We start from the raw sequence: 16,970 nt of genomic DNA on the forward strand, positions 1-16,970 counted from the left end.
ATTAGAAAGTAACATACATAGTAAAGTTATCTTTCAAAATATATAGGTTCAACAACCGAAGTTTTCCCTCTATTTAGATGTCTCTTGCCGGCAAGATATTTATTTCTGACTTATATTGTTGCATTTCATTTGTGTCAACTAAAACAGTATTGCCTGCAATTTAAGCGTATATAAAAAGATCTACCTACTTGCAAGAGGAGGTCCCGTGAGGAAACCAATTCCACAAAAGAAGTTCTCGATGCCTACTCCAACAGCAAGATGCTTCAAGCCCACCAGCTCTATCGTTATTGGACTGATAAGAGAATTAGGACCACCGCTATACATCCCATATGCAGCACTAAACGTCAACTGTAGAGCGTAGGAGTTTGAGAAAAGGGGGAAACACAGTGTCAGGAGTCCACTCATTCCCAGAAGTCCCATGTGAAGTGTCAAATAGTCCACCGAGGCATCATTTCCTGCAAATCCTGCAAGGAGCCTTGAAGTTAGGCTTGTCACTCCCATAACCGTGAAAAGACTAGCTGCCTGAGTGTCTGTGCTACCTTTATGCTTGGCATAGTTAGGAAGATGGAACAGGCATGCTCCTTCACCCACTGCCCAGAACAAATAACCGAGACAGTAGCTCATGAATCCATATTTGTTTATGATGGTTATTCTTTTGATCCTTTTGAAGCAATTTCTGAAAGGGTCGGGCGATTTGTGCTCATAATATGATCCATCTTCTTTTGTTGTGGTGCCTTTATAATTATTTGCGTGAATGAAGCATTTATCGTCATTACTGGATGTAAATTGGTGACATTCACGCTCATCTGACATGCTAACGTCAGGCTTTACGTTGATGTAGTCTTCCTCAAAGTTTGTGGTATGTTGAACTGCACCTCCACTCTCGTTACAGTTGTCCTCCATCAATGGCTCTATTGCAGATAAACAATCGACACTGTCAACAGAACATTTCTCTCCTGATACAGCTGAATCCTTCACAAATCTTTCTGATATGTCAGGTTCCTCTAATGTGGTTTCTGTTATAATTTCCTGCTTGGTGATTCGTACGGGTCTCAGAAGACAGGCTGCAACACACATGTTGGAGGAGATGGCGCCAAAGATAAGAAGACAACCGCTTAGATTGTACTCCTGGACCAGCAGCTGAATTAGTGGACCCCCGGCAAACATGCCCATACCACCCCCTGATACAGTCACGCCAAATGCCAGACTTCGTCTGTTGACAAAGTAATGGCCAGGTGCCACACACGCGGAATTCAGCCCTAGACCAACGCCAAAACCTGCCAAAACATAAGACAATGAAGGATGGAACAAATGAATGAAGCAGAGAGCAGAGCCCCCTGCACTTTCCAGGTAACTACCTGCCATTTTTATATAGCGGAATCTTCATACTTGCCCATAATATTTTCCATATTTTAACTTGTTCTCTCATTTTCCTGATGAGTCGCGAGATTGGTTTGATAACGACTAAGAAGTTTTGTATTTAAATCATGCCAGGTCCAATTAGTTTTGTTTGCCATTAATCCCAAACTTTCATGAGTTATAGAAGATGAACACAGACAGTCATGTCCAGTTGGTTTTATTTGCCATCTGAACTCCACCTAGAAAATAGAAAATGAGCTTAGAAAGTCATGTGATGTATTTGGTTGTGTTTTTCAGCCAAGAATCAGCGACGCTATGTTGTTTACTCTGAAATGTCCGCCTTTTGAATCCATTTTCAGTCTGAAATCTGTGGTCTGTTGTTGTGGCATTTTTCCTGACCAAATAAAAGAATTCAAATAGCTTGGCTGCTTACTGTTGAGACGCCAGAGTATTTCTTTTAATAGTTAGAACGTAGATAATGGAATTTAGGACTAAAATGGAATAAAACTTATATAACCTTCTTTGATTTTATCATTAATCCTTGACATGACCTTTTTAGTTGATTAAGTTCCCTTTTTCTATGAAGATACCATACCCTTTCTGAATTCAAGGAGGCAGTAAATATAGAACATATATCTGAACACAGTAACTTGTTTGCTGTATATCGTAAAACAGTGTTGAGGGTACAACCCGCGATCACCTGCGATGACTCCATACGTTACGATGAGTCCAGTAACATCATGAACGAACGACGCTGAAGAGAGTCCCAACAGGATGAGTGTTCCTCCGCCGAAACAGGACAGCCTGTAGCCCAGTCTGTTGGTGATCACACCCGCCAACGGACCTGGGTAGTAGTCCACAATGCTTTTATGCATGCATGTAGACTGCACATGTACACACTCTCAAAAATTCTAATCCTTTTTTCTTATGATAATATTGAAGCTGTTTTCTTGGAGATAAAGCTGACATCTAGCGTATGTAGCGTATTTAAAGAGTATAAATGAAATTATTAATACAAGCATACATAAATGCTGAATGTGTATTTATACCTCTATAGCTAAGTGTGTGAGGAAGAAGATTAAAGTCATATCGGCAGTTCTTAAGCCGTCATCGTTACAAGATAGAATAGGTATATTCAACAGTTTATTTAAACAGTATATTCAAATATATCGACGATTCTATAGTAGCTAAAATGTCACATATTTGCTTTTTAAAGTAGTTGTAGAGCCAAAAAATATTATTAGAAAGGACAATGCAACAATTTACAGCAACCAAAGTTGGACAACCATACCAGGGGCCAAGGAGACATGTGCTACTTGCATGGTACCCCAGCAGGGCTTAAACCATCTCTCTTGGCCACTTTTAGCCAAACATATAGAGAATACATATTCCACAATTGAGTGTAAGTAACGAAGGCACAGCCACAAAATATCCCAGTTATGGTATTAATGTTAAAGATCAACGACTACTACCTTTTTTTTTCTTTTTTTTTAGGGGGGGGGGGGGGGGGGGGGGGGGGCAAAATCCGTAGCAAAATAAAAAGTGGGTGGTACAAATAACAAAAATTATTATTATTATTAATATTATGAAGCAGTTGCTTGAGTTTCATGTCATTTTTGAACATGGATGTCATTTACAGTGTATGTACAAAATTGTCAACCCAGGGGCTCTTGACTCAACCGCCGTCATATAGCTGTAATATTGCTGAGTGCGGCGTTAAACAACAAACAAAAATCTTGACTCAACTTGATGATTATTGACATAGAGTATTCGTGTTTAGATATGTGTATGTGCAATCTGGAACATATGTCGTTCAGTCAGTTACATGTGCATATATTTAGAAAATGTTTTCTTTGGCACACATCTATACCTGCTTGTTCACAGCTGTGCATAAATGGAGTAACTGAATTTAATTAGGTGTGATTAACTAGATTAGATTAATGCATGTCTCCAACAACATCATATTAAAAGCAACAGACAAAATTGAATTTTTAGACACTACTTTTGACATTAAAGTATCTCTCATAAAATACTGCATAATATACTTCTTTAAATTTATCATACCAGCCCCCAAAAGGAAGTAACGATAAAACTAATAAACATTCAGAAGTTGGTATTATTGTGGAGCCAATAATAGGATTCCAGAATTAGAAATTCTTCTGTGTAGAGGTATATGCACTGCATGTACACAAACTTCGTCACCAATTAGATTTGAAGACATATTGGGCAATCAGAAACCTAAGCCTTCATTATTTATGCGATATGTCAGTATAAGCTGTGTGTCTTTAATCATACCCATTAAGGTGAAGGTCCCTAACATAGTTGAGCCAACCCATGACGTCCGCGAGAGGTCGCTGTCAACTTCCTCCAAGATGGCGGTGTTGATCACCCCTGGTGAGTACATCAACATCCCGCAGATAAACATCACGCAGAACGTTGCGAACAGAACGATCCAGGCATATCCACGGTCTACTACACGTGCTGTCGTCATTCTGGCCACTGAAAAGGGAGAAACATCGATTTCTGAGTATAGTAGTGCCCACGCAAACAATGCAACCTAGCTTGTATTTTTGTCCACACAGAACACGAAATACGCGGGACACTAAACGGATATCCAGTACATGTATACTACCATTTGCACAACATGTACCCCTTTCCCCGCCTTCATGGCCCTAAAATGTGTCCAACTCTGCAATGAATGCAATGCCCTGTAACTTTCCAACCTTACCGAACGAGGCGCTAAAGTCGGTGCTCAATCGTAGTAACAACGCGCGTGTGGTCTGTGACGTTGATTAATGAATAATTTGCATACTCGTATATGCAAGAGGCCGACGTATGGTTTTCAGTAGCAAGTGACAACTTGGAGACGATGGCTTGCGGTATATACAGTTTTACTTTATACATGTAGATATATACATACAAAAGACACTATGTGCCAGGTCAGCACATAGTGGTAGTGGTTGTTGTCTAGGTGCCCCGGAGCACCCAGTCTAACCCTAGCTAGGCTAAGGGTAAGACCTTTCTTTTCTCCTTCCTCTCAATTTCTCTGGACCAAGGCTTATATTGCCAAGGTCACCTGACATTTAGTAAGTAATAAATATAAATATAAACAGTAATTCATCAGTGACATGCTTGCACATCTCGTTCAGGATGGCAGACGGTCGATGTACACAAAAATGGGGTTTAACCATTAGGATAAGCATCTTATAAATAACAGCAATTAAATGTTTCAAGGCATATAGATGTCATGGCTCCAGGGTAATGGGCCTTTGCAATTAAATGTTCTTCAGACAATGGATGTCGTAAATCAGTCGCTATGACAGTAGTACCACCAGTGGCTGTTGCATGGTATGTCCCTTCTGTGTCACACCTATTGACAAATCAGATCCCCCGTCTTTTATCACTTGCATTTGCTTCAAACAAATTGGTGGCGCCCAGTCAAGGGGTTCTGATCAATTTTTTATATTTTTTTTTAATATATTTTTTTTTCAATTCAGTAGACATAAATGTAACATTGGTGCATGATGTATATACGTACACATGATCACATATGGGTATGTACATATATTGTTTGACTGAGAAGTTATAATAAGTTGGCTGATAATTCCTTCCATTTCCTGTTGAATCTATTAATACTACTATTGTGATGAATTGTTCTATTTTACATACATCTTTCAATATTTTTATGAAAAAAGGAAAGCATATCATTAATGAGTTTTCTTAGTGCTTGACTGGTGAATGTATTTTTCTGCAAGAAGAATTATGTGGTTGAAAACGTAGTTGTTTTTGTTGTAGCAAAATAACTTATCCAGAATCGATGTTATTTATGTGTAAGTTAGCTGTGATAGAAAATCTGCCATGTATTGCGATTTAGAATATTTAGCATTTAGCATTACTCTGTAGAAGTCAAGTATAGTACCTTCAATTTGAAATTGGTTTTGTAATTCTTCAAATGTTAAAAATCTGTTGGTGCTGAATAAATCTTTTTAACTATGAATACCCTGATTAAACCAATCTTTTAGAATGAAATTATTTTTTAAATTGGTGATTGAACCATAATGGCTCTGATGAAATTTCCTCAATACTTTGTTTGTCAACTTTATGTTTTCTGTAGTAATTACCCAAAATATTCTTTCCCTTTGTGTGGTAGGAAAATCTGCACAATAGTTATCTGCCGTAGCAGGTGCTCCGACAAGCTCCTTCCCAGCGCGTGACACCTTCCTTACACTCTCGGTGACATCGCTGCCACCAGTGTGGGCGCGGCCATTACAAGAATCTTGAAATTTGCCCTCTTAACCCCAAATGTTGTCACGTTCGTACTTTTGTTTATGTGTTTGTGAATGGCATCATCGTTCATTTTGAAAAGGTTTACGACTGACCATGTTTTCCAGATGAATTTACTTTGTTGTTTGTATAATCAGATTGGTTCGAGATTGCAGACTAACGGAAAATCAACCAACTTCTCCCTTATGTTCTTACCATGTCAATTACATGATAGATTTAATGAAATAGAAATTCAAATTGACAAACAAAGAAAGTAATTCAGCAGGGGTAAGTGTATTCGGCGTCACGACAGTCGTCACTTGTTTGTAAATATAACGGTCAATCGGCTGCGAGTTAAACTCCAAGCATGGTTGTGGTCATCTATCACTGTAGGGAGTTTTGACTGGTGGCATAGTTTGGAGAGCTCCGCGAACGGTATATCGCTGTGAGGAGCTTGGTGCTCTGAGCAGACGACGAAGCGCAGTAAAATGGAGGACATTTGCGACAAGAAATCGAGAAAGAGAAACTTTTCGGCGACAGAAGTCGAAATTCTTACTGAAGAAGTTGGCAGCAATTCCGATGCGCTGTTTTCATCTTTTTCTTCTTGCATCACCAACAATCGAAAGAAGAAAATATGGGAGGATATTCTGACAAAGTGAGTGCATTTCACCGGCATTGAACCCACATCTGTCATAGACGTATGCCAATTAGGCCTAGAGTTATCGCGCTTGTTGTTATGCGGAAGTAAACTAATAGCGATAGAAGGTGACTGTAGATCTACTTGAACTTGCAAGAGGCCTATATTTCTTTGATAGTGCAATATTTGAAAATGTGGGAATTGTTTTATTGCTAGGAATACAGATCTGAAATATTTGAGAATTCAAAAGAAACATTAAGATACATGTTTGCACACAAATGAAAGAGGTCGCGGAAGTATCAATATTCTCACATAATGAAACGAGTTGCATGTAGATTACACGTAAATTTCCTGAATGTCCGACTGTGTGATTAGAAAAAAACAACGCCTAAATCATTTATTTTTAAATATCTGCATATTTAATTGTAGACAATCACAAAGCAATTGTGAAACATGAGTGACATCTATCAACATATATCCTGTCATTTTGAAATAATATGTGTTTACAGGATCAACGCCAATAACACGGAGGTAAGGACTGTGCCTCAGCTGAAAAAGAAATGGCAGGACCTCAGGGCTGCAGCCAAGAAGAAGGAGGTGACAAGGAGGAAGGAGAGTGTGAGAACTGGTGGAGGTGGCCCTCCTACGCAACTCACTACTGTTGAACAGAAGGTATGAAACACAACACAAGGAACATATCAGATCATATCTAATAGTCTAATTGCCTAAATGCATGACATATGGATTATGCATAAACATAAGGATTGGGTTTGAAATTGTGATATGATACCTAGACAAACAAATGTTACCTCACTTAGTTATTTATGTTACATATAATGATATAACAAATTTAGAAAAAAGTTTAAATTGACTTTATTTCTGCTGGCATAGGGGAAATAATTTTGCAGAATGTTGATACTATTTACTTGTTTTATGTTTCATGAATTAACTATTTTCTTCATTTCTTTAACTATAGATTGTGAGTTTGATTCCTCCTTGTCAGATTGAAGGAATTGCTTGAGGATTTGATTCAGGGGGTAAATATTTTCATGTCATTCCACTTTACAGTGCTGATTTAAGATTGGTGACTGTTATTATCTTCATGACATAGTCAACTCATTCATATGCTCACAGTTAGGCAAAGTTACATAAGTCATCATTCATGTGTTGAACCATTTATATTTCAAGTTGATGGGTGTTTTCTGTACGATGCTTTGGAGGCTGATCCTGATGTGAGCACAGCAGCAATGGCTACATCTTCATTGCCCCATGACTTTAATGGTAGGCATTAATTAAAAATAGTACACGAAGATCACTTTTGGCAATGTGTGTAACCTTATGTATTGGTTGGTTGGTTGTTTAACGCCGCACTCAGCAATATTCCAGCCATATGACGGCGGTGTGTAAATAATCGAGTCTGGACCAGACAATCCAGTGATTAATATCATGAGCATCGATATCAATGCAATTGGGATCCATGACATACATCAACCAAGTCAGCGAGCCTGACCACCCGATCCCGTTCGTCGACTTTTACGACAAGCATAGTCGCCTTTTACGGCAAGCATCATGATGGGTTGCTGAAGGCCTATTCTACCCCGGATCTTCCCGGGTCACCTTATGTATTTAATGAGTTGAGATAAAGTGTATGAATAACTATTGCAAACATAAAAAAAAAATCATTATTAGACCAGTTGATGTTTTAGTTATTTGGTCCTATCAACGCAGATACTCAACTCAGATATTCACATCTTCCCGAGGCAAGGGAGTTAACTGACTATAAAAGTCCAGTTTCCACCCTTGCCGAACTAGGCTGGTATTATGGAGCTAGATTTGGCTGGACTAACGAGTCTATGCATAGTCCAATCAAAATCGCGCACCGAAATCAAAATCCGGCTCGTAAACTGTCATGCAGAGTTCGGTCAGCTGAAGGATTTGCACAGCACTCGAGATTCTAATAGATATGAAGCTAAAATATTAAATCAGGTTGTTTAATATTGGATCCATTTTGACAGCTTTCCCGCTGTAAAACATTCCATTCCCTTACTCAACTACATGCACATTATTTTCTTGGAATATCAAGCCTTCGAACAGATATGAAAAGCACATGTCAACACAGATTCTACCAAAACTGGATAACTGCGCCAAATATATTAACAGTGTTAGTCAAGTGATAAGCGGTCTCATTTACTCGTCGGTCGCCGTAGACATTTTCCAAGCGTGATGCACTAGATACCTACTTTCTAGTTCAGTCAAAGAGATTTTTGTTATTTGGAAAATCCATTATACTCCCACAACATTAGATCAGTTGTTTCATGTGACGTCATCCACGTCACAACACGCGAGGTCAAATCACGCGCACTTATCCAGACGACAAATTCACAGCGGCGGGAAATCACCGACCGTCTATTAGCCATTTCAAATAAAATTGCAAATTGTAACGAAAAAAAGGTTTACTAATTGCTGACATTTCACATAACATATCAAATAAGAGTTGAAGACTTGCAATAGATTATCATACGTTAATCGTGAGTACAGTGTACATCAACAATTTGTAAATCTAATATTTATTAGATCTAATATCCATGGCAGACTGTTGGCAATAAGAGCTGTCGTGTTAAAATATTCAATTTTTTTAGGAGATTAGTAATGTGCATTTGATGGTAAATATGCATACACAGTTGGTTGTCAATTATCTTGTATAATCACAGCATGTACCATGTACATTAGACTCACGGAAAATACTATTTCAGCAAACCAATCACAGCGCCATTATCACAGTTCCAATGAAAGGAAAAACAAATTGAAATCGAACTTAACAGCACAGCGTATCCATAAGCGGTTAACCCAAATTCAAAAAGGAATTGCTGTCATCATTGTAGAAGTTATGTTGATGTTTTCAGTAGTTGCATTATGTTTGCATCGCGTGTACCATCGACAGAAACAGGGGCCGAGCTTCCACATGTGGAACCGACCTTGACACAATTTGTTTACAATATGGCGTCGACTCACGTTAGATGTCGTGGCCACACTTTTGAAATCACATTTCGCGATGTATTAGGTTTGTTTGTTTGTTGTTTTACGCCGCACTCAGCATTATTCCAGCTATATGCCGGCGGTCTGTAAATAATCGAGTCTGAAACAGTTAGGGCAAGTCCTTCACACGGTCAGGTAGTTTGAGCAATCAAACATGACTCTTAGTCATTTCATATGAAAAAAGTAGCAGTTATTTGTCTAAACCATAAATTTGTCTAAATCATATCCTTGATTTGAATATTTTCTGTAAATCAGCATCATAAACAGAAAGACAATCTGCATTGTCGTTTCGTCTCAGGCGCAGTGCGAAATCGCCATGACAAACAGTCGATAAACATTTGCAATACTTGAACAAAAAACTTCCGTTGCAGATACTAAGACGAAGTACCTGGACAAGTGCAGTAGATCTATATAGATCTAAATGTATAAAATAAATAATAAACAAACGATGTCAAATAATTTATGTTGTTAATGTTTCACTGAATTCACAAATAATACATCAACTAGATCTACTGACTTATTATATATTGTTTTCGTAAATTTATATTCGTATTCATTACCCTATATTCGTGATACCAATCGTATTCTCCTCATAGGATATTCGTTGCAGCCCTGGTGATGATGGTTGTAATTTCATTCAATGCACGTCGTAAATATAATGGAAATATACACTGTCGTTTTCTCATTCCGCCATTACCGATAAACACGTTTACATACATCTTACTAATCTCGCCATACTTCGCATTGTATAAAGTATGAGTTGCACGATGTTAAAGCTAAGATGATTGGGGTGATGATGGTTATATCTTTTACTTTGCGCACTCGGTGTTTGATATCAAAATTCACAGTTTAAAAAGGGCATTTTCTCGGGACCATATATAGTCCCTTAAAATTGGCACTGTGCGGGTGTGAAAAGTGAGGGAACATATGGTCCCGTGGCACCATGAGGGTTAAGTTTATGACAAAAATTAAGACAGGGTTTGACCTGTCGTAAACCTGTCTTAGGTATCCATCATGGCGTCCTACCTATGGGCTTCTCGATAGAGAAAAGCAATCAACCCTAACACCTTCCAGGAAGAAAATATTCCCTGACAGGACGAGTCAGCTGGACCACAGGACCATGTAACAATAAAAATATAAAAATAGTCGCTAGATGACACGCAGCTAATATCCAGCAATGGCTAAATCGGCATGCTATCATGCAAATTATTGCGAGTGTGGGGTCCTACCTCGAACGAACGACCAAACGTTCGGTAGAACTAACACTATCACCCGAAATGCATTTTTGATAACTCTGCGATATTTGGCAAAAGGTGGTTTTCAGTCTGAAATCAGGGACCTGCACGGTGTCAGTCAACCTAGTGTATCGAGGGTGATACACAAAACCATAAATCTACGGTGTAAACATCTGAATTTGATACACTTTCCAAGCGATGCCACAACCCGTCAAAACACAAAAAGAAAAATCTTATGACACAGCTGGGTTCCTCAATGTGCATCGATGGCACGCTGATCGCTATTATTAGACCACCCCCGGACGTATATTCTATATACGTCTTTGGACCACCGCATGACGAGGAGGTCGCCGTATGGGTTACCATGCCATCAATATTCAAGCAATATGTGATGCTGATCTCCGGTAATTGTACCCGTTTTATAATAGTAATGAAATTGTTATATTGAATGAGAAAGATACATACTGCTACGATCACAATGCACAGCCTCGCTTAGTTGACCTTGACCCATTGTGCCCCCTATCAATAAACCCAGCCAATGATATCGAAGGGGCACAATAAAGGTTTAAGAAAGGGGTTCCTATAAGGTTACTTAATCATATTATTAACAGTTTGTAATGATTATACACACATTGTTCTGTCAGTAGAATGAAATGTGAAAAAAATATGTTTTTGAAATGAAATAAGTATCAAATCCAGGACTAAAATGTAAAAGTAATGAATGTGAGTAAATGTACACAAATTAATTAATTGCTCTCTGGAATTGTTGGTGAAAATAATATTTAAATAGTATAAAAGTATTGGATTTCTTTTCAGTTTAACTTACCATGTGTGACTGCGGGATTAAACATATCAACATTTGTTTAAAAATTAATTTAAGTGAATATTTGAAAAGATGGAAGGAAGGAAAAACATGTTTGTTTGGTTGTTTGGAAAAACAACAACAATAACAATTGTATGGTTTGAACAATAGAACACTTAGAGTCAGTGAGTGAGTATGGTTTTACGCCACTTTTAGCAATATTCCAGCAATATCACGGCTGGGGGCACCAGAAATGGGCTTCATACATTGTACCCATGTCGGGAATCGAACCCGGGTCTTCCGCCTGACGAGCAAAAGCTTTAACCACTAGGCTACCCGACCGCCCCAGAACACTTAGAAAATGGTTGACCCCATTCTAGGAGGTTATTAATGAAGATAATGAAAATATATTTCCACTATTTCAGTTTTCACCAACCTTGCCTGTAGATGGCCAGGGGCAACTCATGATGCATTCATGCTGTCCAACAGTAACATTGGCACCAAATTAGAGGAGAACTCTGTGGATGGATGGTTGCTCGGTGACTCTGGGTATAACAACATTCTTATGTGAAAAATAACATCAACATAGTAGTTTTGATTGTAATTTGTAAGTTTATTATTGCAGAAGACCTTTTAATAAAGGGATATGTCACAGTTTGAAATGCTCAGATAAATTGACAGTTTTCAAATCAGTTAATTAATAACGATGACATTAATATTGCAGTGAAGGAAAATAAAAACCCATCGATCACAGTCACATGTTCTGCAAACACTTCTAACCAACATTTATGTATACTTTACTAAATAGATATGCCTGTCGGCCATGGCTCCTCACTCCTCTTTCGAAGCCACAAACACAACCAGAGGATAAATATAACCGTGCCCACTGCAGAAACAGAAACACCGTTGAGAGGGCTTTCGGGGTGTTGAAGTCTAGATTCCGGTATGTATACCAATAATTACTTAGGCCAAAACAATGTAGATTTAAAAAATATTAAATTATTTCTTTTAAATGTTTAACATTATTCATGTTTTATTGAGTCTATAAGTCAGAAAAAAATCCATACATGATTGATATTTGCCACAAGATATCTTTTGCAATCTCTTGCTGTCGGTATATAGTGAGTGATTGAGTGAATATGGTTTTACGCCGCTTTTAGCAATATTGGGGGTGGGGGGAAAGACACCAGAAATGGGCTTCACACATTGTACCCACATCGGGAATCGAACCCGGGTCTTTGGCGTGACGAGCGAACGCTTTAACCACTAGGCTGCCCGACTGCCCCTCTGTGGATATATAAGATATGAAAATTTGTATAAATGTTACAACAAGATAACATCTTCATATATTTGAGCACAAGTTAATTCAAATATTATTCCAACAAAATTTTATTGTACTATTGTGACTTACAGTTGTCTGGGGAAAGCCACAGGGTGTTTGATGTTTACCAGCAAGAGATGCCACCAAGTAGTGTATGCTGCAGCCCAGCTGCCACCAAGTAGTGTATGCTGCAGCCCAGCTGCACAATATGTGCCTTGACATGAACATACCACTGCCACCTTCCCAGGCTGATGAAGTTGCCAGTGATGCCACAGTATATCATGGACCTAATTGTGGTGGGTTTCAAACCAGGCGTCGTGTAATCCGCCAATTATTCTCAAGACAGTGAACAATACTGAACATGTGAAAAAATTAAACATTCTGAAATGAGCTGAAATGTTTCTTCTAAATAGTAAGTGAGTGAATGTGTATTTATGCGGCTTTTCGCAATGTTCCAGCTATATCACAGCGGGGGACACCAGCAATGGACTTCACACATTGAACCCATGTGGGGATTCGAACCCGGGTGTTTGGCGTGATGAGTAAACTCTTTAACCACAATGCTACCCCACTGCCCCTCTCCTAAAGTACAGGTCGGTCGGGTAGCCTAGTGGTTAAAGCGTTCTTTCGTCACGCCGAAGACCCAGGTTCGATTCCCAACATGGGTACAATGTGTGAAGCCCATTCCTGGTGTCCCCCGCCGTGATATTGCTGGAATATTGCTAAAAGCGGCGTAAAACCAAACTCACTCACTCACTCACCTTCCTAAAGTAGACTTAACAGAGTCAAATATTAGATATACATTTAAACAGGACAACAAAGCTGAAATATTAATTAATGATGAAATAATTTGAGAGGAGACAGGCACTGAACATTCTTTTCTGCTCGTTTCAGCAACAATTTTTCTTCATTTATTTTCACATTTCTTTCATTGATAGCGAGATTTCTTTCTTCAATACTGAGACGCTGGATTTCTACTGACAGTAACTGCAGCAGGATCTCCACTTTCCTCTAAAGACATCAGTTTGTCTCTTGTGGTTGGAATTTGTCCTGAAAATATGAGTAGTATATTACAGTACATCAATTCAAATCGAAACATGAATAAAGGTAATGAACTTGAAGGCTTTTCCCATAATCAAAATACACAATATAAATGTGTAAGATTTTGGAGATTATTTGTATTTTCTCACCTAATAACATGTTTATAATATTGAGTGAACTGACAAAAGTGATATTTATATAAGAAGTTGTGAGAGGAGTTGAAAATCTTTTCAGACAACAAAGCTACATTTTCTATTTACTCTGTATTTTTTCACTGGTCTTAAATGTTATAAATCTTAGTGTGAATGGTCAGACCTGTGATATAGTTGAATTATCATGACAAGTTGTGTCAGATCAATTATATATTAATACCTTCCACAGCTAGGACAGTCTGAACAACTGTCGGTTTCTGTTGTGACTCCAGCTGTGGTGGTGATGGTGGTATAACGAACACTGACTGCTCGTCAGGTGGACAAGCACTTGTCAGGTCTTCGGGAGTGAGTGAGTGAGTATGGTTTTACGCCGCTTCTAGCAATATTCCAGCAATATCACGGCGGGGGACACCAGAAATGGGCTTCACACATTGTACCCATGTCGGGAATCGAACCGGGGTCTTCGGCATGACGAGCGAACGCTTTAACCACTAGGCTACCCGACCGCCCCTTCTGGTCTTCGGGAACAACTAAATGAAAATGAATAATCAGAATTTATAAGTTTTCATGCAACAGAGATATTTATGAGTGACACTGACTCACTAAAATCTTACAATTGTTTCAATGACAAAATGTTGAATATATTTGTAAATGGAATCTTTATCACAGGTCATTTATAATTAATAATAATTAATGTTGATATGTTTTTCTATGTTATGAATTCAGATTTCCTTAGCTTACATTCATTCACATCACTCTCCAATACACCTTCACAACCATCAATTTGACAGGAGGGAATCAGTCATACAATCTGTAAATACATTTTAATAAAGACTGTAAATTTCAAATATTTGTAACACATAACAATGAAACATTACAAATGTGTATGTGGTAACCCTGTTCATGAAAGAGGTGAATAAATGTATCAAATGTGAAAACAATTCATACAAGCGATTACAATACATGCTGTGAATGTGTCATTTAGCCTGGCTGATTAAATAGAAGTTATAGTAATCTTTGATATGCCAATGTAATTATATTTACCTGCCCTTCAACTTCATTAAGTGGGGGTACATGTGGCCCAGTCGTCTAAGGCGCCGCAATTTGCTGTGCAGTGTTGCGTCCCTTGGGCACGCCAGAAACCTATGATTGTGGGTTCGAATCCCGGTTAGCCCCGATTATGTTTCTAGGTATGTCAGCACCATACCCGTGCTCGTGGGTTTCAAGGAAGTGGTAAACATCTGAGACCCGCATCACTTCGGGCTTTCCTCCCACATTAAGCTGACACGCCGTGATATAACTTGAATACTGTTAAAAGCGGCGTTAAACCCAACTCACTCACTCGCTCACTCACTTCATTAAGTGGTTGAAGTGGTGGTCCTCCTCCTGTTGCACTAATCTCTCTTTTTAGTGAGGCAGCCCTCCTTCTTGCTTGGCTTCTGAATACCAGATTATATCACAGTTTGAATTTGCAAGAAAGGAAATTGGATGAGTCTCAATGTTTAATAAAAGATTTCATCATTGCTTGACACTCTTAGTATTGCATATGTTTTCATTTAGTGAGCAAATATGTCTAAACATAGGCAATTCACATTTAGTTATTGACATGTTCATATCAGCCAGAAATATGTCAGTTTGTTTTCTTTTGCCTTGGTTGATGCTGTTAAAAAAATTCTTGAATATTTATAGATATTAGGTTAACAGTACTGGGTTCAATTTGTTTTGAATACATATCACACCATTATCAGATATGGCCAATGCACTGCCTTATTGACAGTTCATTTCTTCTTGATCTCTTTCTCATCGCGTTTGGACAGAAGAGAGCTCCCAATTGCATGGATCGATGCTTATGATATCAATCACTGGATTGTCTGGTCTAGACTCGATTATTTATAGACCGCCGTCATATAGCTGGAATATTGCTGAGTGCGGCGTTAAACAACAAACCAACCAACCAACTCATCGCGTTTGACCAAGCTGTTGGCATATATTCTATTAAAAATCACATTCATGAACATATAGACTACTGAGTTTGAGATTTACTGTACATAAAATCAGATATATATACGACACTCACCAAATAATAACCAAATTTTCTTTCAATACTTAATTACTACACATTGTACAAATTGATACCTCTGTGCTATATATACAATGTATGACGTTATATATTGGATAATGTATTAAAAAAATACTTAAACAATTTTTTATCATAAAGCACAGAGATGAATTACTTGACAAAATGTTTGTACATATATTTTCTATTTCGCAGCTCATGTAAGCATGGCTAATATACATCCGGGTCCTAAACAAATTATTACAAAAAATACGATAAGGCAAAATGTTTGTCTCGATAATGATACGTGTCCCCGAAATGCACCTTGGTGTAACAAAATGTCAACACACGACTCATGGGAGGAATCAGGTTTTCCCCCCGACTATAAATAGTCACTGTCGCCTGACAAGTTACAAAGAAAAAAAAGATCGTGCATGAACATATACTGAGTTTGAGATTTACTGCACATGTAATCATATATATAAACGACACAATAAACAGTGGTAGTTTATATTCTTGGTTAACGCACAGTGAGTTAGGGTAGTCTAGTTCGTACTTACTTCTGAGCGATGTCGGTCCATATCTTCTTCTTTTGCACATTTGTCACGGTGTTACAAAAAGCGGAAATAAAATGTGATGATTTTTCTCCACTTCTTGACTTTCTTCCACTTCGATAGGCATCCAGTTGACTTTCATGGTGCGTTTATGTTTCGGAGGTGAGTTCATGGCGCACAGATGACGGGTATCGTCTGCCCGTCAATGTAGGTCAAGGGAATTCCCTCGTGACGTCACGGGAAAACACCCGACTCTTTCTATCTCCGACAGAAGAGAGCTCCCCGTGTCTCAGCCGCAAACAGCTATCGCAGCTGGGAGACGACTACGATAGTTTTTAGATAGCTCTTATGGCAGTCGTAATTATTGTCGTAAGTCGCTAAGATTTGTCTTAGTTAAGACAGCTTCGTGAATAGGCAGCCAGGGCTTTGGTTATTCTTCAATGATTTAACAATTGCAAGATCAAACATTTTAATAGGTTCTTCAAGGCTATCTGCAAGTGAGTTACTCTAGTAT

General features: G+C 38.4%; 2 protein-coding genes across 3 annotated transcripts in view; one reads left to right on the forward strand and one right to left on the reverse strand.

Moving 5' to 3' along the window:
- Window positions 1-11,056, reverse strand: part of LOC124150726 (monocarboxylate transporter 12-B-like) — a 35,022-nt gene extending 23,966 nt beyond the window's left edge. For both annotated transcript variants that reach the window (XM_046522749.2, XM_046522748.2), the window contains exons 1-4: window positions 10,996-11,056; window positions 3,655-3,858; window positions 2,060-2,203; window positions 189-1,277 (exon numbers count right to left, since the gene is read on the reverse strand). In XM_046522749.2, the coding sequence (XP_046378705.2) occupies window positions 189-1,277; window positions 2,060-2,203; window positions 3,655-3,858; window positions 10,996-11,041 (1,483 nt within the window). In that variant the 5' untranslated portion in view covers window positions 11,042-11,056. The remainder of the gene's footprint in view (window positions 1-188; window positions 1,278-2,059; window positions 2,204-3,654; window positions 3,859-10,995) is intronic.
- On the forward strand, window positions 6,064-7,543 carry LOC124133633 (nuclear apoptosis-inducing factor 1-like). Its single transcript, XM_048390257.1, has 4 exons — window positions 6,064-6,277; window positions 6,769-6,931; window positions 7,236-7,296; window positions 7,448-7,543. The coding sequence occupies exons 1-3, from the start codon at window positions 6,111-6,113 to the stop codon at window positions 7,278-7,280; spliced, it is 375 nt and encodes a 124-aa protein (XP_048246214.1). The 5' UTR covers window positions 6,064-6,110; the 3' UTR covers window positions 7,281-7,296; window positions 7,448-7,543.
- Window positions 11,057-16,970: the final 5,914 nt, after the last annotated feature.

This window comes from Haliotis rufescens, unplaced genomic scaffold (assembly GCF_023055435.1).
Source record: "Haliotis rufescens isolate VD_foot unplaced genomic scaffold, xgHalRufe1.0.p SCAF_89, whole genome shotgun sequence".
Taxonomy (NCBI): domain Eukaryota; kingdom Metazoa; phylum Mollusca; class Gastropoda; order Lepetellida; family Haliotidae; genus Haliotis; species Haliotis rufescens.